The sequence below is a fragment of the Anser anser genome (genome assembly GCF_964211835.1).
Source record: "Anser anser genome assembly, chromosome: 4".
Taxonomy (NCBI): Eukaryota; Metazoa; Chordata; class Aves; order Anseriformes; family Anatidae; genus Anser; species Anser anser.
The window spans coordinates 45,329,339-45,354,489 of record NC_139724.1 but is presented as its reverse complement, the minus strand read 5'-3'; the positions used below and the strand labels follow the sequence as shown (position 1 = coordinate 45,354,489).

The 25,151-nt window shown below is 39.5% G+C and overlaps 1 protein-coding gene across 8 annotated transcripts in view; it reads right to left on the bottom strand.

The window, feature by feature from the left end:
• PRDM5 (PR/SET domain 5) overlaps nucleotides 1-24,442 on the bottom strand; it is a 114,609-nt gene extending 90,167 nt beyond the window's left edge. Inside the window, exons 1-4 of one of the 8 annotated variants that reach the window (XM_083835142.1) lie at nucleotides 23,754-24,442; nucleotides 18,723-18,828; nucleotides 14,119-14,249; nucleotides 119-202 (exon numbers count right to left, since the gene is read on the bottom strand). In XM_083835142.1, coding sequence (XP_083691268.1) covers nucleotides 119-150 — 32 coding nt within the window. In that variant the 5' untranslated portion in view covers nucleotides 151-202; nucleotides 14,119-14,249; nucleotides 18,723-18,828; nucleotides 23,754-24,442. Of the gene's footprint in view, nucleotides 1-118; nucleotides 203-4,796; nucleotides 5,538-14,118; nucleotides 14,250-18,722; nucleotides 19,345-23,753 lie in introns of those variants that run through there. The other 7 variants (XM_083835143.1, XM_083835144.1, XM_083835140.1 and 4 more) reach the window with 7 other exon arrangements.
• Between the last annotated feature and the right edge of the window lie 709 nt (nucleotides 24,443-25,151).

Genomic DNA, 25,151 nt, shown 5'->3' with positions numbered 1-25,151 from the left:
AACATCTAGCTACAGTATCTTTAAGCCTTAACTAAAAAATAAAAAAAATGTTACAATGAAAACATAATCCTGGGAGCACTTTTTGCTAGGTGTGATGTCCTCACTGGAGACTACTCACTTCCCACATGAGCCTGCAGTCTGTGTCCTCATCCAGTTCCTGAGGCATTCGCTTCTCCCCTGCAAAGGGGCCAAATTTTTCACCCTAAGGAATGAATATAAAAGAAAATGAATCAGTAGGGGATATATTAAAAAAAAAAAAAAGTGAATTCCAAACTCCAGCAGAGGTCTCAATTTTAGTTTCAAGTGGAAAAGGACAGTTTTATTTTGGAAGCCCACTATCAGCCAAAAAGGTGCACATCCTTGTGGGTTCAACTTCAAGCTCATTCCCATTCTTTTTATGGATTAAAGAATCTCTTAAAACCATACCTTCCCTGTACATGCTAATTTTCCATTTGGCATAAAGCATTTTTCTTGATTTTAAATAAGGGTCATATTTACAAGTCAAATTTCTTACATTTCTTATAAGATTCTCAGGAAGCATCTTGCAATATGCATCCCAATAAGTCCAAAGTATTTGGCAAGCACAAAGTTTACATTAGATTTATTTGCAGGATTATTTGCAACACTACTTTTTGAAGTGCCACAAATCAAAACACTAAATAACTTTGAGGTTTTGAACATACAGAGGGACTTGTTTAAAAAATGAGGGAATATGCACATGTCTATGAATTAATTCAAGCCTTCAAAAAAAGTTAAAATATTATGCCACCTGCTAGTCGTAATACACATCGTGAAAACATCCATTGCTATGTTCTTCCAAAAGAGTTTTTTTTTTCCCCTCCCTTTATAGATTTCATGCCAGCAGCAGGGTAAATACTTCAACTAGGACTTCCACCTGGCATAGGCCTGTTTCTCCCCTTGTTCTTATTTGCATTGATAAACCATATAAATTGGAATGCAGAACACAATGTTCCTTTATGCAATATTAAGATAAAAAAAAGCTGTTATATACTTTAAGGCATTACAGGTTATAATTATACAATAAAAAGCAACTTTGGTGTTTCTTTAAAAATACAACATTATGGCTAATGAAAGGATCGATCTTGACTACAAGTCCCTTCCCCCAGACACATTCCATGATCCCAGAAACAGCCTGCTACGTGTTTTTCCTTCTTCTTCCTTGCTTACAGGTACAGTGGCAAGGAAAAGGTGGAATAGAAAACTTACAGGATGATCCCTCAACCAAGTAAATAAATTAAATATATATATATTTTAAATGAAACTTGAGGAGGTAACAAACAACAGAAAAGAAAATTGACATTGCATAATAACAAGGCAACAGACTAGAGGAGTAATATATTAAAATGTGCTCAACAAATATTCCATTCAAAGGACCAGGAGAATAAGGAGGTAAAAAGACAAGAACACCAGACAATGACCAGAGCCCAAAGCACCAATGGAGATAGACATATAGGCAGCGAGAGTAAAAATTCACTTCTCACTGATCTCACTGATCTCCATACCAACTTTCATCGTTTGCAAAGCGAGGAAGATGGTGGCAGAGGAATTCTGTTCTGGAGATGTATGGTCCTTTCTAGCCTCAGCAAACATAAGGTAGGCACTTTTGGGAGACCTCTCACACCAAGCTGAACAGGCTTTTCCCATCCACTTACAAAGCGCCACATAGTTTTGGTGCAACAAGAAACTAGCTCACTACAGCTGCTGGGCTCTGAGGGAGGACATGGTTGTAACTGCAGAACCCCCTATCACATAGCAACCCCCTATCAGTCATAGCAAGGATCAAGATGAAAGAAGCTTGTTTGACTGTAACCTAGATTAGTTCTATAGAAAGGAAAAGAAAAAATCTCCATAAGTTTAACAGAGAAATAATTAAAAGACCTAATGAATAAGGAACCTGAAACAGCCAGTCTCCTACACTCACTTCAGCAGCAGAACAACACTAACATTACTAACATTACTAGTGGGCAAAATAGATGAATTTATTCCTTAACTACTTTGAAGGTTTCCACAACCCTCACCTCAGTAATACATTCATCCTCACAATCCAAAGGATGCCTACATACCATACGAAGTACCTACAGGATTAATTTTACCTACCACTTAACAACACATCACCTCTGGGGTGAAACATAACAACAGTTTAATAGGGCATACTGACTCAAAACAAGAAATACCACATGTCATTCCTAGCTCAACTACTCCAAACGAATAAACCTCTCCTGCAATATGCTTAAGCCCTTGTAGAAGTTCAAAACAATAGAGAAAGTAAAAGGCAAGATGCCCACCAGTAATATAAAGTGAATGTAACATGAACTGGAGGTGATTCAAACTACTAAGCACTTTTTATAGCTTCTCAAATTTAGACAAAAAGCAGAAACTAGACACGGCAAAATCTGGTGTCTTGCAATACAAAAGCCTGTGGAGATTATTAATTCAGCCTTTAAGATGATTTTTTTTCACATGTATGCATATATTTATTAGTCCCAGCTAATAAATATGCTGTCGTATACCAATATACAAATCAAAAACATAGTAAGACTTCCACTCCAATCAAAAAAGCTCAGGTTTATAGCACAGTCTGAAGTCAACCATAGAAATGATTGAAAGATATGAAAGGCACGTTATTCAAATGTCAAAAAGCTGCTTCCAACAGCTGTTTTCAAAAAAGCAGCAGTGCTTAAACGTGTTCCAGACTCAGCAGAACACTGGAAAAGGTAGTAGCTCTCTCTCAAGACTATACCAAGGGTCTTAAGATTCTGGTGTTGTAGCCACTGTTAAGCTGTTGGAGAAAAATTTACAAGAGAATCACAGCTTTTGTTAAGGTAACAAAACAAAGTTTCCACCTTTTATGACTACAGACAAAAGATTGAAAACATGGCATAAAGCCTGAAGGAACAAAAGAAGATGGTAAGTAACAGCAGGTCAAAATGTATTATTACCAAAACTTTGGTTTTAATACTATAGTTTTCCAAGGCCTACTTCATGATTACTTAACATCTGGAGAGTTGCTACTGCAATTTCTGATTATAAGATCATTTGAAATGCATTTGACTTCCAGTTAAGACAACTACAGTTGTGTGATAACAGAAAGAAAATGATGCGGTATTTGCTATTCAGGAACACAGATATTATTTCACAATTAGTGCCATATTCAACACCTCCTCCCAGTCCCAGAGCTCCAAGGTATTACTTAACAATTTGTCAGCTATTAGCTACTCTGTATTATAAACATAAAGTGTAGTAATGCTGCCTCACTACTGGAAAGGAAGAAACATTGAGAGCACTTCAGATTTTTCTTTCCATGGGAAAAGAGTAACACACAGTCTGGTTATATCCAATGCATCATTTGTGTTGTTTACACATCTGCTGTTCTGTGAGCAGCTATGGCCACACACTGTGCTTAGGTCTTCAACCGTTTTTAGGAATACCTGTTCCAAGCAGTGCCTGGTTTCCAAAGGACAACTCAGAAGCTGGTTTCCTCATCCTACTGAGGAGGAAAGTCTGCCCGTCTGTCAGGCATAGACTTTTGATCAGGGCTTCGCATACCACAACTGTTGGTGCTACCAGCACAGAGGATTCAATGCCAAACAAAAACCAAGTCTCTAACAGACACTGTCATGACACACTCCTAAAACATAGACAGATCTTACTGTAACTGCCTCCACCTTTTCCTTCCATGTTCCACATATAACACACGTCCCACTTGCAACATTTCAGTTTTGTTAGGATGTCCTGTATGAGGAACTCACACTGGCAGAGCTATACAGGCACAGCTCTGACAGCATATACCTTGCCTGTATAAAAAGAGAATTCAAAAGTAACATGGAGTAGTTCTGTTAAGAAAAAGCTCTGTTTTCCCTGGCATATAGATCTAATGGTTCAACATACAACAGTGTAAAGGAAGGGGACTCAGACCTTCAGCATTGACATTAACAGACAGGTTACAATTTCAGTGAGTTTCACTGTAAAGTTAATTCTATTTCAGAGTCCAGGGATTGATATATGATAGCAGCCTACAATTTTCCTTCATGTGTGAATTCTCAAAGGTTTCAAATGAATGTTCAGAACCTCAGTGAAAACAATAATAATAAGCTAACTAATAAAAAGCTTGGACTCTCTGCCCCCTGTTAACCCTCTTGAACAGCTTAAAGATTTGGCACCCCTACATCAAGGTGCCTAAGCCCTGTGGACAAAACCACTGAAAAATTAGGCAGCTCTGCCAACCCTGTGAGAAGCAGAACCTGGAAAAAGATGGAAAGCAAAACATATATAACTGGAAGTGCATGCTACTGCAGGGTTTGTAACTTTAGGTATGCCTCTAGCGGTTGGAAGAAGTTGTTTGAGCAAGCCACCTGAGCAGTTTTAACTGGGGTTTCAAACAATCAAGAATTTTTCACCGCAGTCAGGCGGCATCACGGGGCAGGGCCCGTTCGGGAGATGAGAGATGTGCAGCTGGATCAGCTGGACCGCACCCCCACCGGGCCCGGATTTCTGCCCTGGATCGAGGACCTGCACCGCCCACCCTACCGAGCCGTAGGGCCAGGGGCGCGCCAAACAAACCCAGAGGAGCGCAATAAAGTGGGGACAAAGTGCGACAACAGCAGGGGGAACCCCCGCAGGGCGCCCCGCTCCCCTTCCGCGGGCCGGGCGGAGGCAACGACGGGCTCGGCTCGCTCGGGGCGGGCGGAAGCGGAGCAGGGCTGAGCGCGGCACGGCCCCGCCGCGATACGTGGCAGGGCTCCCCGCCGGGCCGGGCCGGGCCGGCGATCACCCACCTTTCTCACTCTGCGGGCCGTGTAGAGCCCCATCCCGTCCTGTACTTGGGACGACTTCAGGGCAAACCTATCCGGCACGTACATGCCGAGCATTTTGCACCGGGCCGGGCCGCCGCCGGCTAGCGGGGAGGAGGAGGAGGAGGGCTCCCGGGGACTTCCATCGCACCGGGGGAGGGGGCAGGACGAGGGGCTGGGTGCGGGGCTCGCCCGGCTCCCGAAGACGGCGAGGGGAGGAGCCGGCACCGGCACCCGCCGGGCCGGGCGGCAGAAGGGGGCGCGCTCACCCGCGGGGCAGCGGCCGTTGCGGACCGTTAGTGGCGGTTGGGGACCGCTGGAGACCATCGGGGGCTTCGCGCTGTCGAGGGGCCGAAGGGGAGGAAGCGAGTTCCTCAGCCGGGGTTAGCCTTGGTGTTCTTCCAGAGACATTAACAGATGTATAGAGTCGAAATAGTTAAAGTTTCTAGTCGCCACCAACGCATAAGACAAGTGTTGTGGTGGTAGCAGTAGGAGGGAATGAAAAAATGCACAGAATTTTCATTTCGAGATGGCAGTAAACATCAGTACAAAAGTATGTGGCCTTCTTCTGGATCAAGTGGGTTTCTGCAGTAGCAAAACTTGTCAGACCATAGACAGTAGGGAAAAGTGGAAAAAAGGAGAAACAGGGCCAGCCATATACAAGAGTCCCTTTGACTACTTCCTGGTTTCCCTATATACATGCACAACTCTGCCATTTTGTGCTTAGTTTATACAGAGCATCATATAGTAGATACATGGCTTTAAAAAAACATCACCTTCGTTATGTGTATCCTCATCCACACATCTATATACACAGATGCGTACAGTGATGTATGATATGATGTCATTCAGTACGTGAGCAACTGCTCTTGTAAAGTAGAGGAGGCCCCAACTTTGACAACAGGAAGGGAAACTCAAACAACATGGCCCCAAATGACTTTGGGAATTAAAACAGCAATCAGGCGTACAACTTTAAAATCTAGACTTTCTAAATTAACAGCATCCAGGGCATCAAAAAAAAAAACACTACATCAATGAAAATAAGAACTCTAATACCTCAAAAACAATTGTAGTGAACAAGAGGAAATAAGTTATCTAGGCCTACTATTTCAGTTTTAAGAGTAATAACAAAACTTAACTAAGCTTGAGATCCAGTCCCAATGCTTCCATATGCATAACTGAACATACTTAATATTTTTTCTAGAATATCTTCTTAAGTTGAGGCCGATCTTAGTACATGCAAGATTAAGATGCTAGCATCATTTTCCTTGTCTCTGACCTTTTTCAAGGGCCCTGAGTATTTTAAAATTAATTTGCACTCTATGAAGTCCTCAGTATTTCTCTTATCAAGAGAGCTTGAAAGCACTTCATATTTCAGCTTCTTCAGAAATACTACAGTATAGTTTGCAATGCATTTACTTCGTTTACATTTAAGCTCTTGAAGTAGGCATGACTATTCTTATTTAGAAACTTCGCCCATAATTATTCTAATATGAAACGCAGCTAGTTATATCTCCTTCAGTTTAAGCAAAATAGGATAGATCGGGCAAAGCAGACACCAGTCTCTCATAGTGTGATGGATGTTGTCAGATTAATTGGATATTCACAACTGCCCAAACACCAATAGATTCTTCTAAATTAAATTAGTCAGCCATTTTGACCATAAGGTGTTATAAATAGTTTAATGTGGTGTTAGTTTTGCCCTTTCTGGTTCATACAAGGGGCACTGCAGGGGATAGAGTCAGCCTTCTCAAGCATAAAACTGACAATGCTAATCAAGCAGACACGTTAACAGCTCTTTTATTTTGTCCTATCTGCAGCTGCAAGGAGAGTGACATCTCAGAGATCCAAATGAATCAGATCAGACAGAACAAAGATGAAAGGCATCATATCGTGCTGAACGTATGCTGACTGTTAGTCAATGTCTAGAGTGGAACATGCAGAACATGCAAGTTTCAGTATTACTGCTTTGTATTTGGTGCATACAGCCTGCCGTCATTCTGTTATGAACATACTTCAGCTGAGGATGCGGATGCAGCATACAACAGCAAAAGGAGTTTTCTTGCTGGCATAGCAAAGTCATCTCCAAAGTGACCAACTGAACAAGTGAACACATGTAGCTGTTAAAACAGCTGTACAGCTGTAACAGCTGTTAAAACAGCTACATGTACAGCAGGGTTTACTGGCATAACTGGCAGCAGCTTGGGAGTATGATATGACCACCATGTGATATGACTACACTGACAAAACTTCTCAGTGCTATGTCTCAGACTCAAGAACCATGATGCCCTAGTAGAAAGACATGAAGAAATACCTCCAAGGCCCCTCCGCACAAACAGCTGCCAGATGGCATGGAACAGATAGTTATCTACCATCTCAGTAAAGGCTCTAATGAGCAAAGTATGGGGAAAAAAAATGTCAGTCAATTGCCCAGGCTTATTTTTTTTTTTTTTTTAGAAACTGAGAAGTATGCCTTTGTGTGTACCTCCCAAAACCTCATATCAACAGTTTTTTAAGTCTGCGTACAGCAATCTGCATTGACCTATTGATTTCTTCTGAAAGACACCAAATATTTGCTGCACTAAGTATGTCAGTGTTGTCTACACTATAGTTATAAATCACCACACCCAATGATTTGCTATCTTCAAGTTTCCAACTCTTGCATAAACATATATCAAGGCAATTCTTTGCTGTTTTCAAATATATATATTTTTTGGCATTTGCACTAAAACAGGTGCAATTGGGGGTGACAATCAATCCAGGAATGTTTGGGCTCAGGGACACAATCAACTTCATTGCCAAGGCTATTCAGTGCTGCCTAGGTGGCTTAACTGTGCTAATGGGTGGCACTCATGTTCTAGAACAATGCTTGAGAAAATTGGTTTGTGTGCACAGCTCAGACAAGAGTCACGTGCAGAAACCACACTCACCCAGAGAAAACAGAAGTGATTTGTGCAGAATTCCTTAGCCATTATTAATGACAATACCATTATTGCTCAAGGAAGTTGATCTACCACAGCTGGGCTAGACAGCAGTAGATGATGTTCCAAGAATAGAAAGAAAGCAGCTTTGATATGTACACAAGATGAAGTTATTTGTTCATATAATAAGAATAAGCATACTCAGTAGGGTCCCATGAGACTTCAAATACCAGTTCTCTCTTTAGCCAGAGTCCTGGGAAAAGGACAATGAAGAGATTCCAGTGGAGATTAGAGTTTGAATATAAAACACACAGGTTTTTACCTAGTATTGTGAACTGGAATTAATCCAGTGTATTTAAAAAGCACTGCTGAAGTGACAGCACAAAATTATATAGAAGTTATTAAAAATATGACTTTCTTTCAGAGTGAAACCCTAATGCCACTCAGGTGTAGGCAAGCTCAGTGAGTCCCTTCCTTGCAATCTCAATGTTCCCCCAGGAACAAGCATGAAAGTGGATGAACTTCACACATTTTTGGTTCCACTGTACGTAACATTTGATTGTAATCTTCAGAAGTACCCTGGCATGTACTGAGTGTATTCCATATTTTAGATACATAAAGCACATTTCAATTAACCCAGCTAAGAAGTTTAAAGATAGGAAGAGGACATACTTAGCAGCAGCCACTGAACAAGATTTGATTGGATGGTTTGGGGTGTTCACTACTCCCCACACAACTGCTTTATTTGATTCATTAGTTTTAATTCATGTACACAGTTATGTTTTCTTTCCCGGTATTATTAACATAACCATTTTTGTTTTGCATTTTTAAACTAGCTCTGAACACTTCGGTTGCTATTTACAAAATATAATTGCAAAAAATATGGAAAGAAATACGAGGGGACAGCTGGGTTTCATTTTTATTGGCCTAATTCTTTTAAGAAGAATGCTTTGATAGTTTTAGTATTCATTTCAACTGAATAAGACCAATGAATTGTTGGGGACCAAAAAAATCTGAGGAATATACCTCAATTAAAAACAATCCATTTTGAAGTAATGTATTGAAAAATAGGAGGCATTTTTATTCTAACCTGCACCTTATAAGAGTGAGTAATGAAGCACAAAGTTATATAAAAGGCATAATACTCAATTTGAACTGTTATAAACATAATAAAGAAAGGCTAATTCTTGTAAGTTTAAATTACAGAATCACCTAGGTTGGAAGAGACCTCCAAGATCACCCAGTCCAACCTCTGACCTGACACTAACAAGTCCTCCACTAAACCATATCGCTAAGCTCTAAATCTAAACGTCTTTTAAAGACCTCCAGGGATGGAGACTCCACCACTTCCCTGGGCAGCCCTAAGAACCCTTTCGGTAAAGAAGTTCTTCCTAACATCATTCCTAACATCTAAACCTCCCCTGGCGCAACTTTAGCCCATTCCCCCTCGTCCTGTCACCAGGCACGTGGGAGAACAGACCAACCCCCACCTTGCTACAGCCTCCTTAAAGATACCTGGAGAGAGCAATAAGGTCACCCCTGAGCCTCCTCTTCTCCAGGCTGAACAACCCCAGCTCCCTCAGCTGCTCCTCATGAGACTTATTCTCCAGGCCCCTCACCAGCTTCGTCACCCTTCTCTGGACTCGCTTGAGCACCTCCATGTCCTTCTTATAGCGAGGGGCCCAAAAATTCCGTCATTTGTTATCTTAGTTCTTAAATAAAGGTACCTTTACAATTTATGTAGTAGGTCATATACTTCGAGTTGAGCAAATATGAAACGTCCTTCATACATTGTGCTTCCCCATTGCTCTACTTTTTAGTTCCTGAATTGCTTGTCCATTCATCAAGTCAATTATGATTAGGTTAACATAGTGCTATAAAGCTTCATATGGCCTATTCTAGGGCATATCCACAGCCTACACAGTGCTGAACATTTGAAAAAGCACACCTTTCACCACAGACCCACCCAACTCCACCTCCAAATGCAAACAGTGAGCTACAACTCATCTGCAGTCTAGCACAGAGAGATACCAAACATGTCGAGCCACTGCTTCTATGTTACTCTGTAGTTACATGTTCAGAACTACATTCAGCATCAAGGAAAAACACTGGGACATCCAACAACCTCCAGATTTGAAGCCTGATAGTGTCAGGAACCACTTGCGTAAGCTCCCTGTAATGTATTTTTTATGAGAAAGCTCTTCCACAATCATGGAAGCTGCTACATCCCAAATTAAATTCCATGGAAGGAATCCATGTGTTGTGACAAACAAAATAATTGCAGGAGTTACTTGTCTGAAGTTTTAATACTTGTTGCAACATCATCCCAGAAGCATAGTACCATATTCCCCCCACCCAAGGAACAGCTAATTAAGGGTCATGCTTAAGAAGTTAACATGTCACATTCTTAGAAGAAAAAGATTTAAAGCCAAAGCAATGTTCAAGATTCCAGAAGTAAACATGCCAGCCCCTGAAGTGTCCCACAGCTTAGAGAAAAAATCTGTTCTCCAGAAGAAGGGATGGCTCTTAATTGCTAGTCCTTTGTTTAGATGGATGGTATGGTATCATCCTTAAAAGTATTTACGGACTTCACATTTCTTCCCTCCCCTCCTCCTGCCCCTCTAGCAGCTGGACTGAAATCAGAAAGGCAAATGTTCTTTTATCCTTTTAATAGTTCCTTGCATCCTTAAGTATTAGAGTATTAGCTGTTGCAGCATCCACAGCAATTAGGTTCTGGCAGCTGACAGATCCTAGAAGGGGTGTTATTCGTGATAGTGGTTCTCCATTCCCAGTCTTTACATTCACTATTGCACAATATATTTCTTTACTGAAGGTTAATCACATTTGCAGCAGCTGTTTTGAAAGCTTCCCTCCTGGATCTATGCATCTCTTTTCTAACCTCCTCCACTTGCCTCCAACGTGGTTAGAACAGAAGCAACACTTTAAAAGCAACCTTGGGCTACCTTGGGTGGTAGCCCATTAGGAGAACACTTGCAATACTGTCAGCCTGCCTTTATTCGTGTATATCTGCACTTTTCCAGTGTGCAAATAGCGTTTAGCTTTGACCAGGTATGCAAGGGTTGTAGTCAGATATCCCTGGAATTTGTCAAGCCACTTTCTCTGACTAGGTACAAGGTCATTAACTTTGTGTAGGTTCATTGTTCTCTTTTTCCATCACAGACTTCCCAAACTTTCTACACTACAGTATCCAGACCAGGATGGAAAAATGGCTTTGCCCTTTTTTTTTTTTTTTTACACAAGTTCTCAGGAAGCAAAGCTTCCAGCTTCTGTAATGACTATTTGAGGGGAAGATGGGAAAAAATAGTATACAGACTCTCAGGTTTCTTGTTCTTGCGAGTTACAGTTATACTGAGTTCAGCCTAAAAGAAAAAAAAATGACTACCCCCTTATCCAAAGAAACCAAATATACATGGCTATTTTGAACCAGTAACAGTGATTTTGATATACAACATTAACAAACAATGTGAAGCCATACTGCTTTAGTCCACACAACATACCAGTGCATGCAAATATGACAACTTTATCGTTTCTGAAAATAAAATCCAAGTATTGGATTAAAAAAATTAAATTTTGATAATTTTATCAAATAAAATGTTTAAAAACAAACAGCAAATTAACTACCAGAGCTTAGCAAGAGCTGTGTATGCCTTTAAAGTCCCCCCTTCCTTAGGGACAACAGCACCCTTACTACTAGTAATCGCCAGGCATGATGGCTATAAGTACCTGGAATAAATTGTATTGACATGAGTCAACTTAAACCATGTTACACTACCAGTTAAAAAACTCAGTCTCTTAGAAGGCAATCTACTTCCCTAAACAACTAAGCATGCCTTTTGTAAATATGACAAGCCCCATCTATTCAGTCTCAGCTTCTTTCCCCACTTCTGACAGTATTTGTTTTGTCTGCATTTCCTGGTTTCTGAAAAACCCAAGTTATTCTTTCCCTAATGTACTTGGATTTGCTGAGGAAGATTCCTTTCGAAGCTATTTTTAAGGACTGCTCTTTTTTTGTGGCTTTTTTTCTACAAAAATTCTTTAAGAGCTGTTTGAATTCAATAAACATTTCAACCTAAAAATTATTTCCCCACCAGATCTTTCTTCCAATCAATGCCAAGTTTTGTTTTTTTTTTTTCCCTGTAAACCAATACAGACTTCTTGTGTTGCAATACTCAATATAATTGAAAGCATTAAATGGCAAGACTGATTTTCCAACTTATGTCTGTCTTTGCATATAAGACAGTTACTGACAAAGCTTTCTCAGATACTTGAAGTCCTAGAACTCAGGGCCAGGATTTCAGTATTAAGAACTTGCTCCTTATTCTTTGAAGGTATTTAAATACATACATGTGTTTGCAGTTCCATTCCCAAGCTGACCGCATATTAAGTGTTCGCTCCTATTGTTTCAGAGGTTTTTAAACTAGGGTTTAAAAAAATCTTAAGGCAAGATTTTAAGTGAGTCAGTGCTGGATTAAGCTAATAATTCAGGTTATTTAGTGATATTCAAAGTAATAACCATTTAATTGATCCACTTCATATAGATGTTGCTAAGAAAAGCATACTATAATTGGACTATAGCAATATTTTCCTGCTCTCTCATGCGACAGGTTTATGTAAGCAGTATAGGAAAGAAGTTTAAAGAGCTAGTAGGGAATAGCTGAAAGTTCTCTGAGCATCAGTAACTAATTTTCAAAATAGTATATATCACATGGGTCTGCCCTAAGCCCTACAGTATTTGCATTTATGCTGACAAATGATCTGAAAGATCAGGTTGCATTTCAATACTGAGAAGATAGCTAAAACTCACCAGCACCAGGAATAGGGAATGATACAATTGCACAGGTAGCATCTCTTTAGAAAGATCTGGAAGCAGTAGTGGGTCTTACACTAAACTTAATCAAAGTTATCCTGCTGTTGTGAATGTCTCAAATATACTCCTGTTTATACACTCCAGAATGAACAACCACAACGTAAAATAATCTTCAGTATGTGTTAAGCCTCAGCTGGAGAACAGAGCTGCCTCATTTTGAGGCACCGTGTTTCTAGAAAGGGGACTACCAGACAAAGTACCTGCACGTTTTGGTCAAGTAAAATCATGGCAAACACGTCTAATTTCTTTCTATAGCAGTTAGAGGTCTTATAAGCAAAGGAGTAAAAAAGTCCAGATGCAGTAGACATTGATCAGAAGTCCAGTAGATACTGCCTCAGAAAACAGAGTGAAGATTTTCAGTTCTCTGGACAAAACACCTGAATTTTTCTGGATATACAACAAAAACCTTCAAATGCATTTAAAACTACTTTAAAGGAAGTTAGAAATCGCATCCTTAAATATCGTAAAAACATCTTCCTCAGCTCAGTAGTATACTATTTCAACTCAGGGGTGACTTCCTATACTCATCTCACCCACCATGGTTTTGCTGTCAGACTCTTCAGGATCAGATCTCTAATGATAAGTGACTTTCCAGATCCAGCTTCTCCTGGGCAGACTACTTCCTTCAATGCTAACCATTCACATACATGTCCTATTGTATAAAGGTCTCACCTTCTCAGACCCCATTTCCCATTATACCTTGCATTGAGTTGATCATATGCTCTTTCTGGAAGCATTAAGTCTTAAACTTACATAATTCCTCTCCTACTTACAACCTAATCTTGAGGGATCTTAATCTAATACAAACGTAGCCATCAATTGATTCCTGCTCTATGCAACTATTTTCATTTACAAAAAAATTAGGCTCCCTTTCAGTACCTGCTGTATGCACATAATTTAACTCATATTTGGTAGTTCAACCACACTATAAATTCTTTGTAAAACTTCCAAAAATCTTTAACACAGTAAGGTATTTTTCCACTATTCCTGAACAAAATGCAGAAGCTGGAACACTTGGGTTTTCCCATAGCAGGAAAACAGCTAACTATACTGTACTATGAGCATACAGTGGTTTGTTAATATTTTTATAGCAGACATAACTGCTTTCATTAGTGACCTCTACCTTTCATGCCTGCCATGTGAATATTCATGTTGGATATTCAGACTTTCACTTCAACCTGAATCTTTAATACTCTGCTATGCAGGGTGACAGAAGTGCTACACAGAATATTTTTAAATCCTTTGAGAACAGTCACATACACACACAATTTCTCAGAAGTTCCTGCTATCAATCTCAAATCAATTTATATATACTATAGTTAAGAACATTTTACTGTTCCTTAGAGCACTCGCTGAAGTAGGAGCCAGTAACTTTAGAATATGCAAAAACTATTCTAAGCCCATCTTAGGAGACTGAAAGCAAGTAAAGCACTATCTGCTTGTTCTCCACTGAAATTATCTCCTTAGTTGGTGGCATATTCCCCCAGGAAACACTTACTACTCAGTGCTGTAACGAATCATCTGGAAGGAGGCAAAGATCTTGCTGCTTTAAGTGCAGGCATAGGTGACAGGGATGTGAGTTCTTCACTGTAGGTCTTTGCCACACTCCATCCAGGTATATGTTGTATTCTGAAAGAAGAGACAGAAGCCAGTACCACACACAAAAGTTTAAAATAAATCTGAGTTCTCCACCTACAGGCCTTAACAGATCCAGCTACCCAGATTCACCAATACCGATGGTCATGAGCTGCTTTATTGGCCTTAAGAACCAGCATATGCTTTCTTTTTGGAGGAGGAGGGAAGAATCTGGCACCTCATGCATTTATGCTTGGAATGAACAGAGCCTAAAAAAAAAAACATTTGTCAGGAATTAGTTTTTCTTTACACTATGATATCTGAAAATACATTCCTGTTCTCCGTTATATTTTATCTGACACCATGGGTACTTGGTAATTCCATCCAAAACTTCCAGAATTCAAGGTCAAGTCAGCTGAGAATATAGGATCAGAGAAACAGACCTGCATGCTAGCTGTTGATCTGTGCTGTATATGCTTGAAAAAAGAAATAGTCCAGAGGCTTTACATCAACCCAATGCTCACTGGAATTAACAACACTTGTTCATCTTCATGCATCTTAAGTACTAGATGGTATGTTGACAATATTTTAAAACAAGTGTTATAACACAGAGGAATGCATTTCAGTAACAGCCATTCTGATTTATGACCACCCACTGAATAGCATCAATTTCTGTAAAATTAATTTGTGTTCTTATATCCTCTACCAAGCTTTGTAAGTAACACTTGTTTTTAAATAGCTATGATCTAAAAATTTCACTGTACATCAAATATTTTTTGATGCCATGATGTGTACATTTCTAGCTACAGCACTTTTGGGGGCATTGCATTTCTTGCTAGCATTATTTAGCTAGGATGATGTGACATATAAGATTGAAATACACTGTTGTTGAAACTGTATGCCCAAATCAAGAGACTGACACCCCTATGGATACAGTCACAATATCAAATAAAATTACAAACGGTCCTATTGTTATTAGAAAGAATATTTACACAAGATCATCTTCCACAATACTTAGTAGGATAATCTGCTTAACCATAGAAGTCTTATTTCCAAGTCTGTATTATACAAGATGTCAGGCTAGACCTTCAGGACAATCCTTTCCTACTCTAAAAGATGTAACAAGCAGCAATCACGTGTACAACTCCACCTCAAATGATTTTCAGATACTGTTGCCGAGGTCTACAAGGATCAACTGTAAAATGGCTAACGTAGATTAGAAAACAAGCAAAAGAAATGACAGTAAAGAAATCCAGTAGTTATTTCAAAGATTAAGTTGTATTATTACAAATATTTTATGTGGCTTAACATTGTATAGTGAAGTTACTCAATCTTGAAAGGAATAGAAGGATTTAAGGCAATATCATAGGTTTTATTTTATTTTTTTTTAATTTTCAGAACTAGGACAGATAAGAAATATTTCTGTCTTCCTTAGAAGCAATGGCAGAATGAACCAAACAAATTAACTCTTGCAGACAGTCTTCTGTCTAAACTTTATGGGTCTACTTGGCTTCACAAAGTTGATGTCTGGAAACAACAGATTAATTGGTGAAAAGGATCTCACGTGGCACCTCTCAGGAACTACTCTTGGTCTTCAGCAAGAACCTGACAAAGCTTGATAGAACCCTGTAAACCCATATGTTGGGACACAAGTAGATCCCAAGCACAGATGAAAAACTGCTCACTGACTTTTAAAGGAGTTCTGTAACTACCTAAAATTGGTAGAGAAGTACCAACACAAAAAATGATGTCTATACATATAGAAATTAATTTAGTAAGAGGACAAGTGTACTTTGACAGTATGCTTTTCAAAGAATAGTAATAGCTATAAAAATAACTTTGAAAGATGTCTGCCACTGTATGTTGCTTCCATACTGAAGTATTCACCCTGGGTTAACAAGGGCAACAAATCCTACAGTTCAGGCCAAGGCTGTAGCTGTTTGTTTTACTATGTGTGAAGTCTGCCTATAGAAGTGCTTTCTCTTAGCTCAAGTGTGTAGTCCTCTCTGACACTTCAGAGAAAATGGCACCCCTCTGGGTCAGGCTGCAGAGGGTTTGGGTTTGATATTGTTTGTGGGACACCGTTCTGTTTATCACACAATAGGGTTTCTGTGTCAGTTTTATTGTGTTAAATCACACTGCTTTTTTAAAATCTATGTTTTAAGTTATAGCCTGTCAGGCACCCTAAGGCATCTAGACACCGGGTGCCCCATAAATTTTAAATTATTACTGTTAAGTATTGCTGTAAATGAGTTAGTCATCTTTTCTCCTAAAGCAGCAAGGAAATGGACTGAAATGCAATGGACAATGCAGCTGCATCTTATTTGAAAGCATGTTTTTCAAGAGGTACAAGACATTAATATGCCCTTTCTGAAACTATATGAAAGTTTGTACAAACTATAATAATAATTCATCACAGAAAAGCTGAATGAAACCCTGTCTGCACTCCAGAAGTAACCATAGTTAGCCATTTTACAACATGGCTGTGGCCAACTTACATGCTGGACGTGCTTCATTGTCCTGTTTACATGGATAAAAACAACCTGCAGCATCATGGTATACAGCACAACTAACCTGGTTCTGCCCAACCTGTGTCTAAGTGAGGTTATTCTTAAGGCACAAAGAGTCTAAACAAGAAGTGGGAGAGAATGAAGCACAGTGGATGCAAGGCACTCAGTATGCAGCTGCTGCTATTGTACTGCCTGTTGAAGCAGTGGATTTTTGAAGCCACCCATCCCACTTATGTAGGCACAGGCACACATTTGAACAGAGCTCCCAGCAAAGAGCTGCAGGAGCAGAATCTCCATTTCTCTCCTTATGCTTTCTTCAAAAGGAACTATTTTCCTCTTTGGAGTCATTCAATTTTGTCATTTGTGCAAGAGCTTTTGACTGTGCATTGCTTCCATTTGGTCGACAAGCTACAGTAAAACTTACTGGATAGATACACAGGACAGCAATTCTGATAAAACACCACCAAATAAAAATAGCAGTGGTTTATTTTCATCTGACCTCAAGGGTTTTGACCTCATGTGTTTTGCATCTTTATGGACTTGAAGGCAATAAGCATACCTTATTTCTAATGAAATTTTGAAGTTTGAGGACTGTAATAACTAACCTTAAACCATGATAAAAACTATTGGAAAAATAGAAAAACCCAAAAGGCTGGAAGCGAAACATTTATAGACACAGATGAAATCCCTGCAATGGACAAATACTTCAACTCTTAATAGTCTATGCTTGGCTGAATGCAATTAATCTAACTCATGCTTTCAAGTTGGCTTTTGAAAATTTATTATTGATAGATATTGTTATAACAGATTAACATCACATAATAACCCCCTTATGCAAGAACCAGATGGTTATTTGATCCGATATATCCCTTTGATGAAGCCTGTTAGCAAGTGAGAATTAAAAAGGTTCTATAAATTAATGAAAATAAATCTGAAGTACTTTCTGCGTAAGAAATCTACTAGTTTGAAGAGTTTAGAACGAAGAGCTATGATTACGGTATCATCCCACAAGATTTTTGTTCTCTATCTCAGTTTACAGTATTTGTATAATGGGACAAAGCAAACAACACTCTAGGCATCATAAATCAAGACATTTATCTTTTTCAAATTCAGTATAATGAGTGCTACAGCAGCTCAGCATCAGTAGGAACTAGAGGTGGCTTGGGCTAAACTCACTGGCAGCTCAGACTCCAGGCATATTTTCATGACATAGACTACACACTCACAGTTCTGTTCCCTCTCTGCTCCTTACTTCCTTCCCACCAAAAAAGATAAAGAAAACATCAAGTGAGCAGAAATCACACTGAAATTGAGAGAAGGAACATTAATTCCCTCCAGTTATTTATTGTGACTGGCCTGAGTAACTTTCAAACTTGCACTTGCTCGCTCAGCCATCACAGAGCATGTACCACTGGCCTCGTCCAAAGGACAGACATTTGGACTGCATTAAGCTTCCAGGGGGTATGTGTGCAAAGATCCAGTATGAAATTGCTATTAAAGAGGCTGCATGTTTGGTACTTCTGTGGTTTGTCAGAAAGGTCATTGTTTAAGATGTTTTCATTTAAAGAAAATGCGTCTCTGTTCTTGTTGTTTGGCTGTTTCTTTCATGTATGTTCCTTCTCCTCAATACCAAGGTTTGTCACCACATTGCAAAATATCTTGCTGTTAGTGTAGTTGTCATGAAACTGGCTAGAAGTTACAGATTTGTATAACTTTTCATTATACTAGTGGTTAATTTACAGATGGGTATATTTCCACCATAACATCTGAAATCATCAGGAAGCTTGGGACTGGAATAGGATAAAGCAGCCACTTTCACTGTGCAGAGAAGTGTGGGAGCTGCATTACTCAAATTTAGGAATATTTGCTGTAATTCTCAACAATCTCTCAAACTACTACCCATCAGTTCTTATTAATCTGACCTAAGCACTTACACTGAGCAGAGCTATATTTGTGCAGGTCTACTACAACAGCACCAAATTTGAACGAAACAATGCATCCCATGCAGAACACATACCAAATATTGAGCTCCCACACTTCTTCATGTATGTATCTGTTTATCTGTTAAGTAGCAGAAATCAGCAGCCTAGACAACAAAAACAATCCCGGACTCCACAGAAAATCTACAGAGAAACAAAATCATTTTTAAAAGGTAGCCAGAAAGCATAAACAGATGAGTCAACAGTAGCTAAATATTTATATTGCACTTCTCACATTTATTACAACATACATTCTTTTTCCAGAAGAGAGAAAGTCTCTATGGGGGGCTAGGACAGATGGCATCCAATTTATTCATTTCTCTTTGTGTATTATTTTTTTGAAAGAAGTCAGCTGAACCAGGTGGGTCCCTCTGCTGGGTGAAGAGCACAGCACCTACACTCGAGAGCTACTTGTTATGCTTAAGGTGAGGCAGAAGCAAACAGCAAGGAGACAGGAGCATCCAGTGCAGGCCTGGGAGATGGTTGAGAGCTGCAGGAGAAGCTAGAAACAAGACCCAGCAGCAATAGAAAACATTTGCTAGGGACCAGAGTGAAGTCAGTCTGCTTTGGACTCCTAAAGCCACAGGGCTGACTGAAACCAAGACTGAAGACAAGGACAAAAGTTGGCAACAGGAGACTGGTTTTATAAATCCTTCCCCATGTCTAGTCTGTCTTTTTGTTCTTGTCTCTACTAAGAGAGGTTTGTCTGATGCAGTCTTTGTTCAAAGAAAACCTGAGGTTTGAATTTAAAAGATCATTGAGAGAAGATGTCCTGACAGAACTACCTCAAAGCTCTGGTCAGGGCTTTTTATTTTTTGTTGTTAGTGATACAACTACTTTGGTGTTTCATTTAATCATGAAAACAAGTACCCAGCTACTGTGTGCAGCATGTTAGTAGTGGCATTGTCAAGCTGTTCATCATAGAGAAGGGAGAGTACATGATGATTTCATATACTACATACAAGGTTACAATTTGAGCAAAGAAACAGCAATTATCTCAGAAACAGTTCCCTCACACTTGGATGTTTGGATGTAAAGTCAGCATGAGGATCTGGTAAGTATTTCATAGTTTTTCAGTCTTTCCTCACTTCTCCCACCCTTCACCCAAACTAGGAGCTGCTGATTAAAACCTCCAGGCACAGCTCCCTGCTGGAAATGCTAGACTGAGTTATTATACAATCAGCTTTCATGCCAACATGAACAAAGCTAGAGGAAAGGGATCAAACACCCCAAAGACTTTGGGGATTTGGAAAGAGGGCTTTGACCGTCAATACCAACTGCAATCCTGTACAACTGAACACAATCCAGAAACAGTTGTTGCTCGCTTGCTTTAACCTAGTGCTGAAACCAAAGCAGCAAGTGCTGCATTTTCTGTTGTTCAGGTCACTTCCACCCTCTCTGGAGAGGGCAAGAGCCATGTAACCCAGCACTCAGCAGCCACCAGTCACAGAGGATATGGAACCACTGCATTGTCTGTACACTGCCATATTATCTGCCTGCTAACTGTGTTGCACCAGCCATTGGCACCATGCTGTCCTCCCCAGCAGCCAGCTACACAGTTTGAACACATGAGGATAGAAGAACATAAGGAAGCCATTAGGGGTTAGGAGCAATCTCCCAGTATTACTCAGAAAGGGAGCTGAGGAAACATAATGGAATTGCTCATGAGCAACTGTCCATCTAGTCAACATCTGCAGGCAGCTTGCATCTGCTCCTGCTCTCAAGGTAGGCTATTCCAGCTCTCTAGCACAGCACAATACATACACTAGCTTAGTGTACCTGCCCATTAGTTTTAAACGCATCAACCATTAAAGAAAAATCTTTTGTTCTGTGAAATAATAGCTATAAAGACACAGTGTTCAGGAAAAGAACAAGAGGAAGAACAATGAGTCAGTATTGAACGATGAAGAGAAAGATGTCTCCAACTTCTAATTATAATGCTATGCAAAAACTTGAAGTAAATGTATTTGTGTTTATTTCCCATTTAGTTTCCCAGATGTGTAATAGGCAGTTGAGAAGAATAAACACAGTAATAATAATGGAGACAGATTGCAGCTGGCAAAATACATGGGTGTGTGGGAGGAAAAATAGCAGGAATACCCACAGCCTATGTGCAAGCCGTGCCTACACTCAGTGGGGTCTTCATCCTTGTGTCCTCACAAAATTAACTCATCCTCTGTGTCCCAGGGAATAACTCCTGATTCCACTAAAGAGCAAAAATAAGGACCATGCTTAACTATCTGAAAGAAAATACCCACCACCATCACCCCTCCCTGACAATAAGTTATCTTGTTTGAGATGTAGCTATCCTGTTTGAGATGTAACATCCCTTTTTAATATCCATACAATTTTGTGTTTATGAGCTGTGACTATTCAAGTAATAACACACCTGTTCTTTTTCAGTTTCTCACAGTAGATAGGATTAGTAAGAAGCCTTCAGGGGAGGAGAGGATACCTTTTTGAAGTGCATAATAAACATTTATCTAGCAGTTCATCAAAAGATACCTTAACTCTACACTTTTCAGCAGACAAATCAATTGTAAGTCAGTGGACTTTCAAGATACACAGTGACTCAAATCAGAATGCCAACTATGCTTTCATTATTCAACCATGCTTACAATACGATAATAGATACATCTTTTTGTTAAATGGGCAGAGACCTACCATTAAAGAACAAGTTGTTCTGGAAAGTAATATCCAGCTGCAGTCAAAAACCTATTAGTGTTATCAGTTCACTTTAACTTGCATTTAAAGACCTTTTTTTTTTAATAAAAGAAAAGGCTTTAAAAAACTGGTGGGTCAGGGGAAGGGATTTTTTTCTACACACCCTGATTTCAGCATTGGTTGTCCATGCAAGCTAAGAATTATGCTCAATATAACCAATTACGTGGATTTCAGAAAAGCCATGAAAGCATTCTTCCAAAAGAAGAATTTGGAACCAGAACAGCTGAAATGAAGAACTTTCATCTTCAACAGGATTAATAGCACAAATTTATAAGCCAGTCCAGACACTCACTCAGGAGATTAAACCATGTCTGAGTTGTACCTGTTGCTATTGTAACCTTTCACAGCTTCACTGAAACTCTGAACAGGCTCCAAAATCCATGGAGTACTTAAAAACAACAAATGAAAGGCTCTCCTCAGTAACATGCAGCTACTGGGAAAAAAGTTCAGCACAGAAGCTATGTGAAAAGCCTAGCTCCTCCTCTACACATAGGCTTAAACTGCACAGCCAGAAACAGGTGTTGCAGCTCGACAAGAGTACACAGCTTTTGCCAAACAGTATCTTGAAAGGGCAGGGGGAGAGGAAGTCACATAGAAGTGAATGTGCTGAAAACATCAACACTTATACAAACTGGGGAATAAAAGAAAAATCAAATAAGTCTACTCTGCAGAAACATCTTAATCTCCACTTTGCTCCACCTGAAGTACTGTGCACTCCCAGGTTTGGGACAGCACAGGTATCAAAAAAAACCCCACACTTTTTCTTTAAGCAGAATAACTTCTTTTCTCTCATTCTAGAAGAAAAGCAAGCAAACAGCGTTCCCCATTTGTGATTTAATGAAGCAGCAGCTCCCGCTCCTATCTTATAAAAAGATATTTTACATAGTCAGTCTGACCCCTCATTGACAGACTTTTAGGACTGAAAAAAATGTTTTGACAATTAAAATAAGAATTCTGGCCCTTTAGGAAGTTAAGCATTTTAAGAGTAACATTTAATAACCCTATTAACTTTTACTTAAACTAAACCAGTGGAGCAGAAGTCTACAGTTATTTCAGCTGCCTGTTTCTACACACCTTTCTCTTCATAGAGAGAAACAACTAAGCACAGTCCTAGTTACTTCTAGCAGCTGTTATACCAGATATTACTGAAAACTAAGACAAGTTTCAAATGCAAATGAGAACCAGCCTGTCAAATTCTGTACTTGCATCATTTACTTGGCAGAGTACCTAGGGCAGGTTTTCCAAGAACGTTTGGTGGTGGCTGGACCCTGCTATCATTGAAGTTCATAGGAATAAGCTTGATGAGAACTAATGCCTTCCGGAAAAGCCTCACCTGAAGCTAGTCTACATCTTTCCACTACAGCAAGTGAAACTTGGTATGGGAATTAGCACCTGCCAAATCTAGGATGTGGCCTTTTTTAAGATTGCCTGCACTGAATCTATTTACATAAGTACTAACATAGTCAAGAGAGAGACTTGAAAGTGGAAGACTGGAATTAGAGATTGTTTCCCAATGGTACTCAGAGGCTGTACCAACATCAGAGAAAGTTTTCACACCTGTATGGTACAGCAAATGCTAAGACAAGTTTTACATTTAAGAAAGTTTACATCAGATTGAAAAATCTTATTCCAACTTATTCCAATTCCAAAATCTTATTCCACTAAGTTCATAACCAGCATTGCGATTAAAAAAAGCAAGCAACATAAATTATGCAGATATGTTTAGGGTCTATTAAGATCAAAATAAATTAAGCTGCTGAATACCTGTACCTTTAAGCAGCCTGTCCTTACTACCACAGAAGAATAGCATGAACTATCATCCAAACCCACTATTAGAACACAGACATGGCAGAAATGGATAAAACGGGTAATGAAATCTGCATATGTATTAACACAACCTTAGTGCCCCAAAAGCCAGCAGTTAATTGTTCCCTCTGTATCAGCCTTTAACATCTATTACATTATCAAGGCACACTTAAGATATGAAGTATTTATTCATTCTTCCCTCAGAGAAGAGAGGAAGAGTTCCAGATTTTCCCCCACAAGCAATAAATAGGCATCGTAGCTTATATTAAACTTTCTATACATGAATTTAGCTGGCTGACTAGACCAGACACAGGTAAGAATTACCTATACTTTTCAGATAGCAGGAGGGAAAATGGGAACTTTTTTTTTAATAAATCCATATTTGCAAGTCACTTTCAAACAACTGGCTGAAATTATAGTATCACAATAATAACAAAAAAATGCTTTTTAGTAAAGCTTAAAAAAAAACCTAGAAGCCTGAAAGTTTCCAATAAAAAACAAACAAAAATAAAAAAATAAAATAAAAAATACCCACCTACCTCTAACACCCCACTCTCATCTTTCCTCCTACTAAGGCAGGACAGGCATCTTTTATAGCTGATGTTGAAAGGCTTGTTAAAGGAAGCAAGGTCACTGGGCCCCACTGGTGGGGCTGGTAATGAAGCCCAGCTGCATCCTCCTGGCCTCAGTGGAGCTGAGGTGGGGCCACGCGCCCTGGAGAGCAAGCTGATGTCTCCCTGTGGAAGGGGCTTGTGCTTCTTGTAGCTGCTCAAATCAATGAAAGCAAGGGAAAAGCAGATGGAAAAAGCCATCATCTTTGGTGTGGCTTTATTTTGTGCCCATACCACCATAAAAAAAGTCTACACAAGAGGGAAGGTCAGCAGAGAAGAGAGGTTTTAAAGGTTTTCCTCAGGTTTCTGTAGCCTCAATCAGTGACTGCTGACATGCTCCATCCCTGCATTTTCTAGCAAGATCATTGTCACTTGTGTCCCAGAAAAGGAAGTTAAATTACTCTGAGTTGGTTTATTGGGCAAAACTGTACACCTTACTCTGCTGCACTTTCTAAGCAGATCTGTTGGAGTGAAAACCAGAGGCAAGAAGTAGTAGGTAAAAAAAATTAAAAGGCATATATTAAGGAAGGAAAAAACTTCACATTCCTCTGAACTCCTATCATCACTGGAATGCCAGGAGACCTTTTAAGTAATAGCAAACATTATGAAATGGAAGAGGACATAAAAGAAAATGTTAATACCTCGGGAGTACTCCTATCCTTCCTAACTTTCTGCACCAGGGCAAGAACTTCATATATACTTTGGCATCCAGAATCTTATCAAATATTTTCTTTGTACATGCCAAGACTTTATCTGTTCATTTTAGCTTGGACCTGCAAGAATGCTTGCACAGTAAAATTGGAAAACGGAAACAAGAGTGGAAATACACAGTCAAATAGTTCACTTTACTCCACCATAAGCAATTAGTTTGTGGTTAAAAAGAATGCAGATTATGACTGGGGGTAAAAAATAAGCCAAACAACCTCCCTTTCCCAAATATTAAAATATATTCTTGTCCAAAGAAACAACTTAAATTAGACTACACACATTATTTATCAAATTCTGTCAATCCACATTGTCCTTGTACTCTCTAGAGGGCCTCATATTTTAAAGCCTAAATCCTGAAATGAGATCTGCTTAGAGGAACCTCTGCCCCTACGCTGACTTCCAGCTACAGCAGATCCCTGTGTGGATGCAGAGCATCATGTTACAAGACAGAGACCCAACCGACATTAGTTGTACCAGGTAGCTACCGAGTTGATATACACACCGGAGCAAACTGCCAGAAAGGCTGCTTTTGGTCCCCTGGACCAAAACCCAGTATTTCATCAAGGTAACCCTTCCCAGCGTAGCTCTTTGTTTCCTAATTTCATTCATTATGCCAAG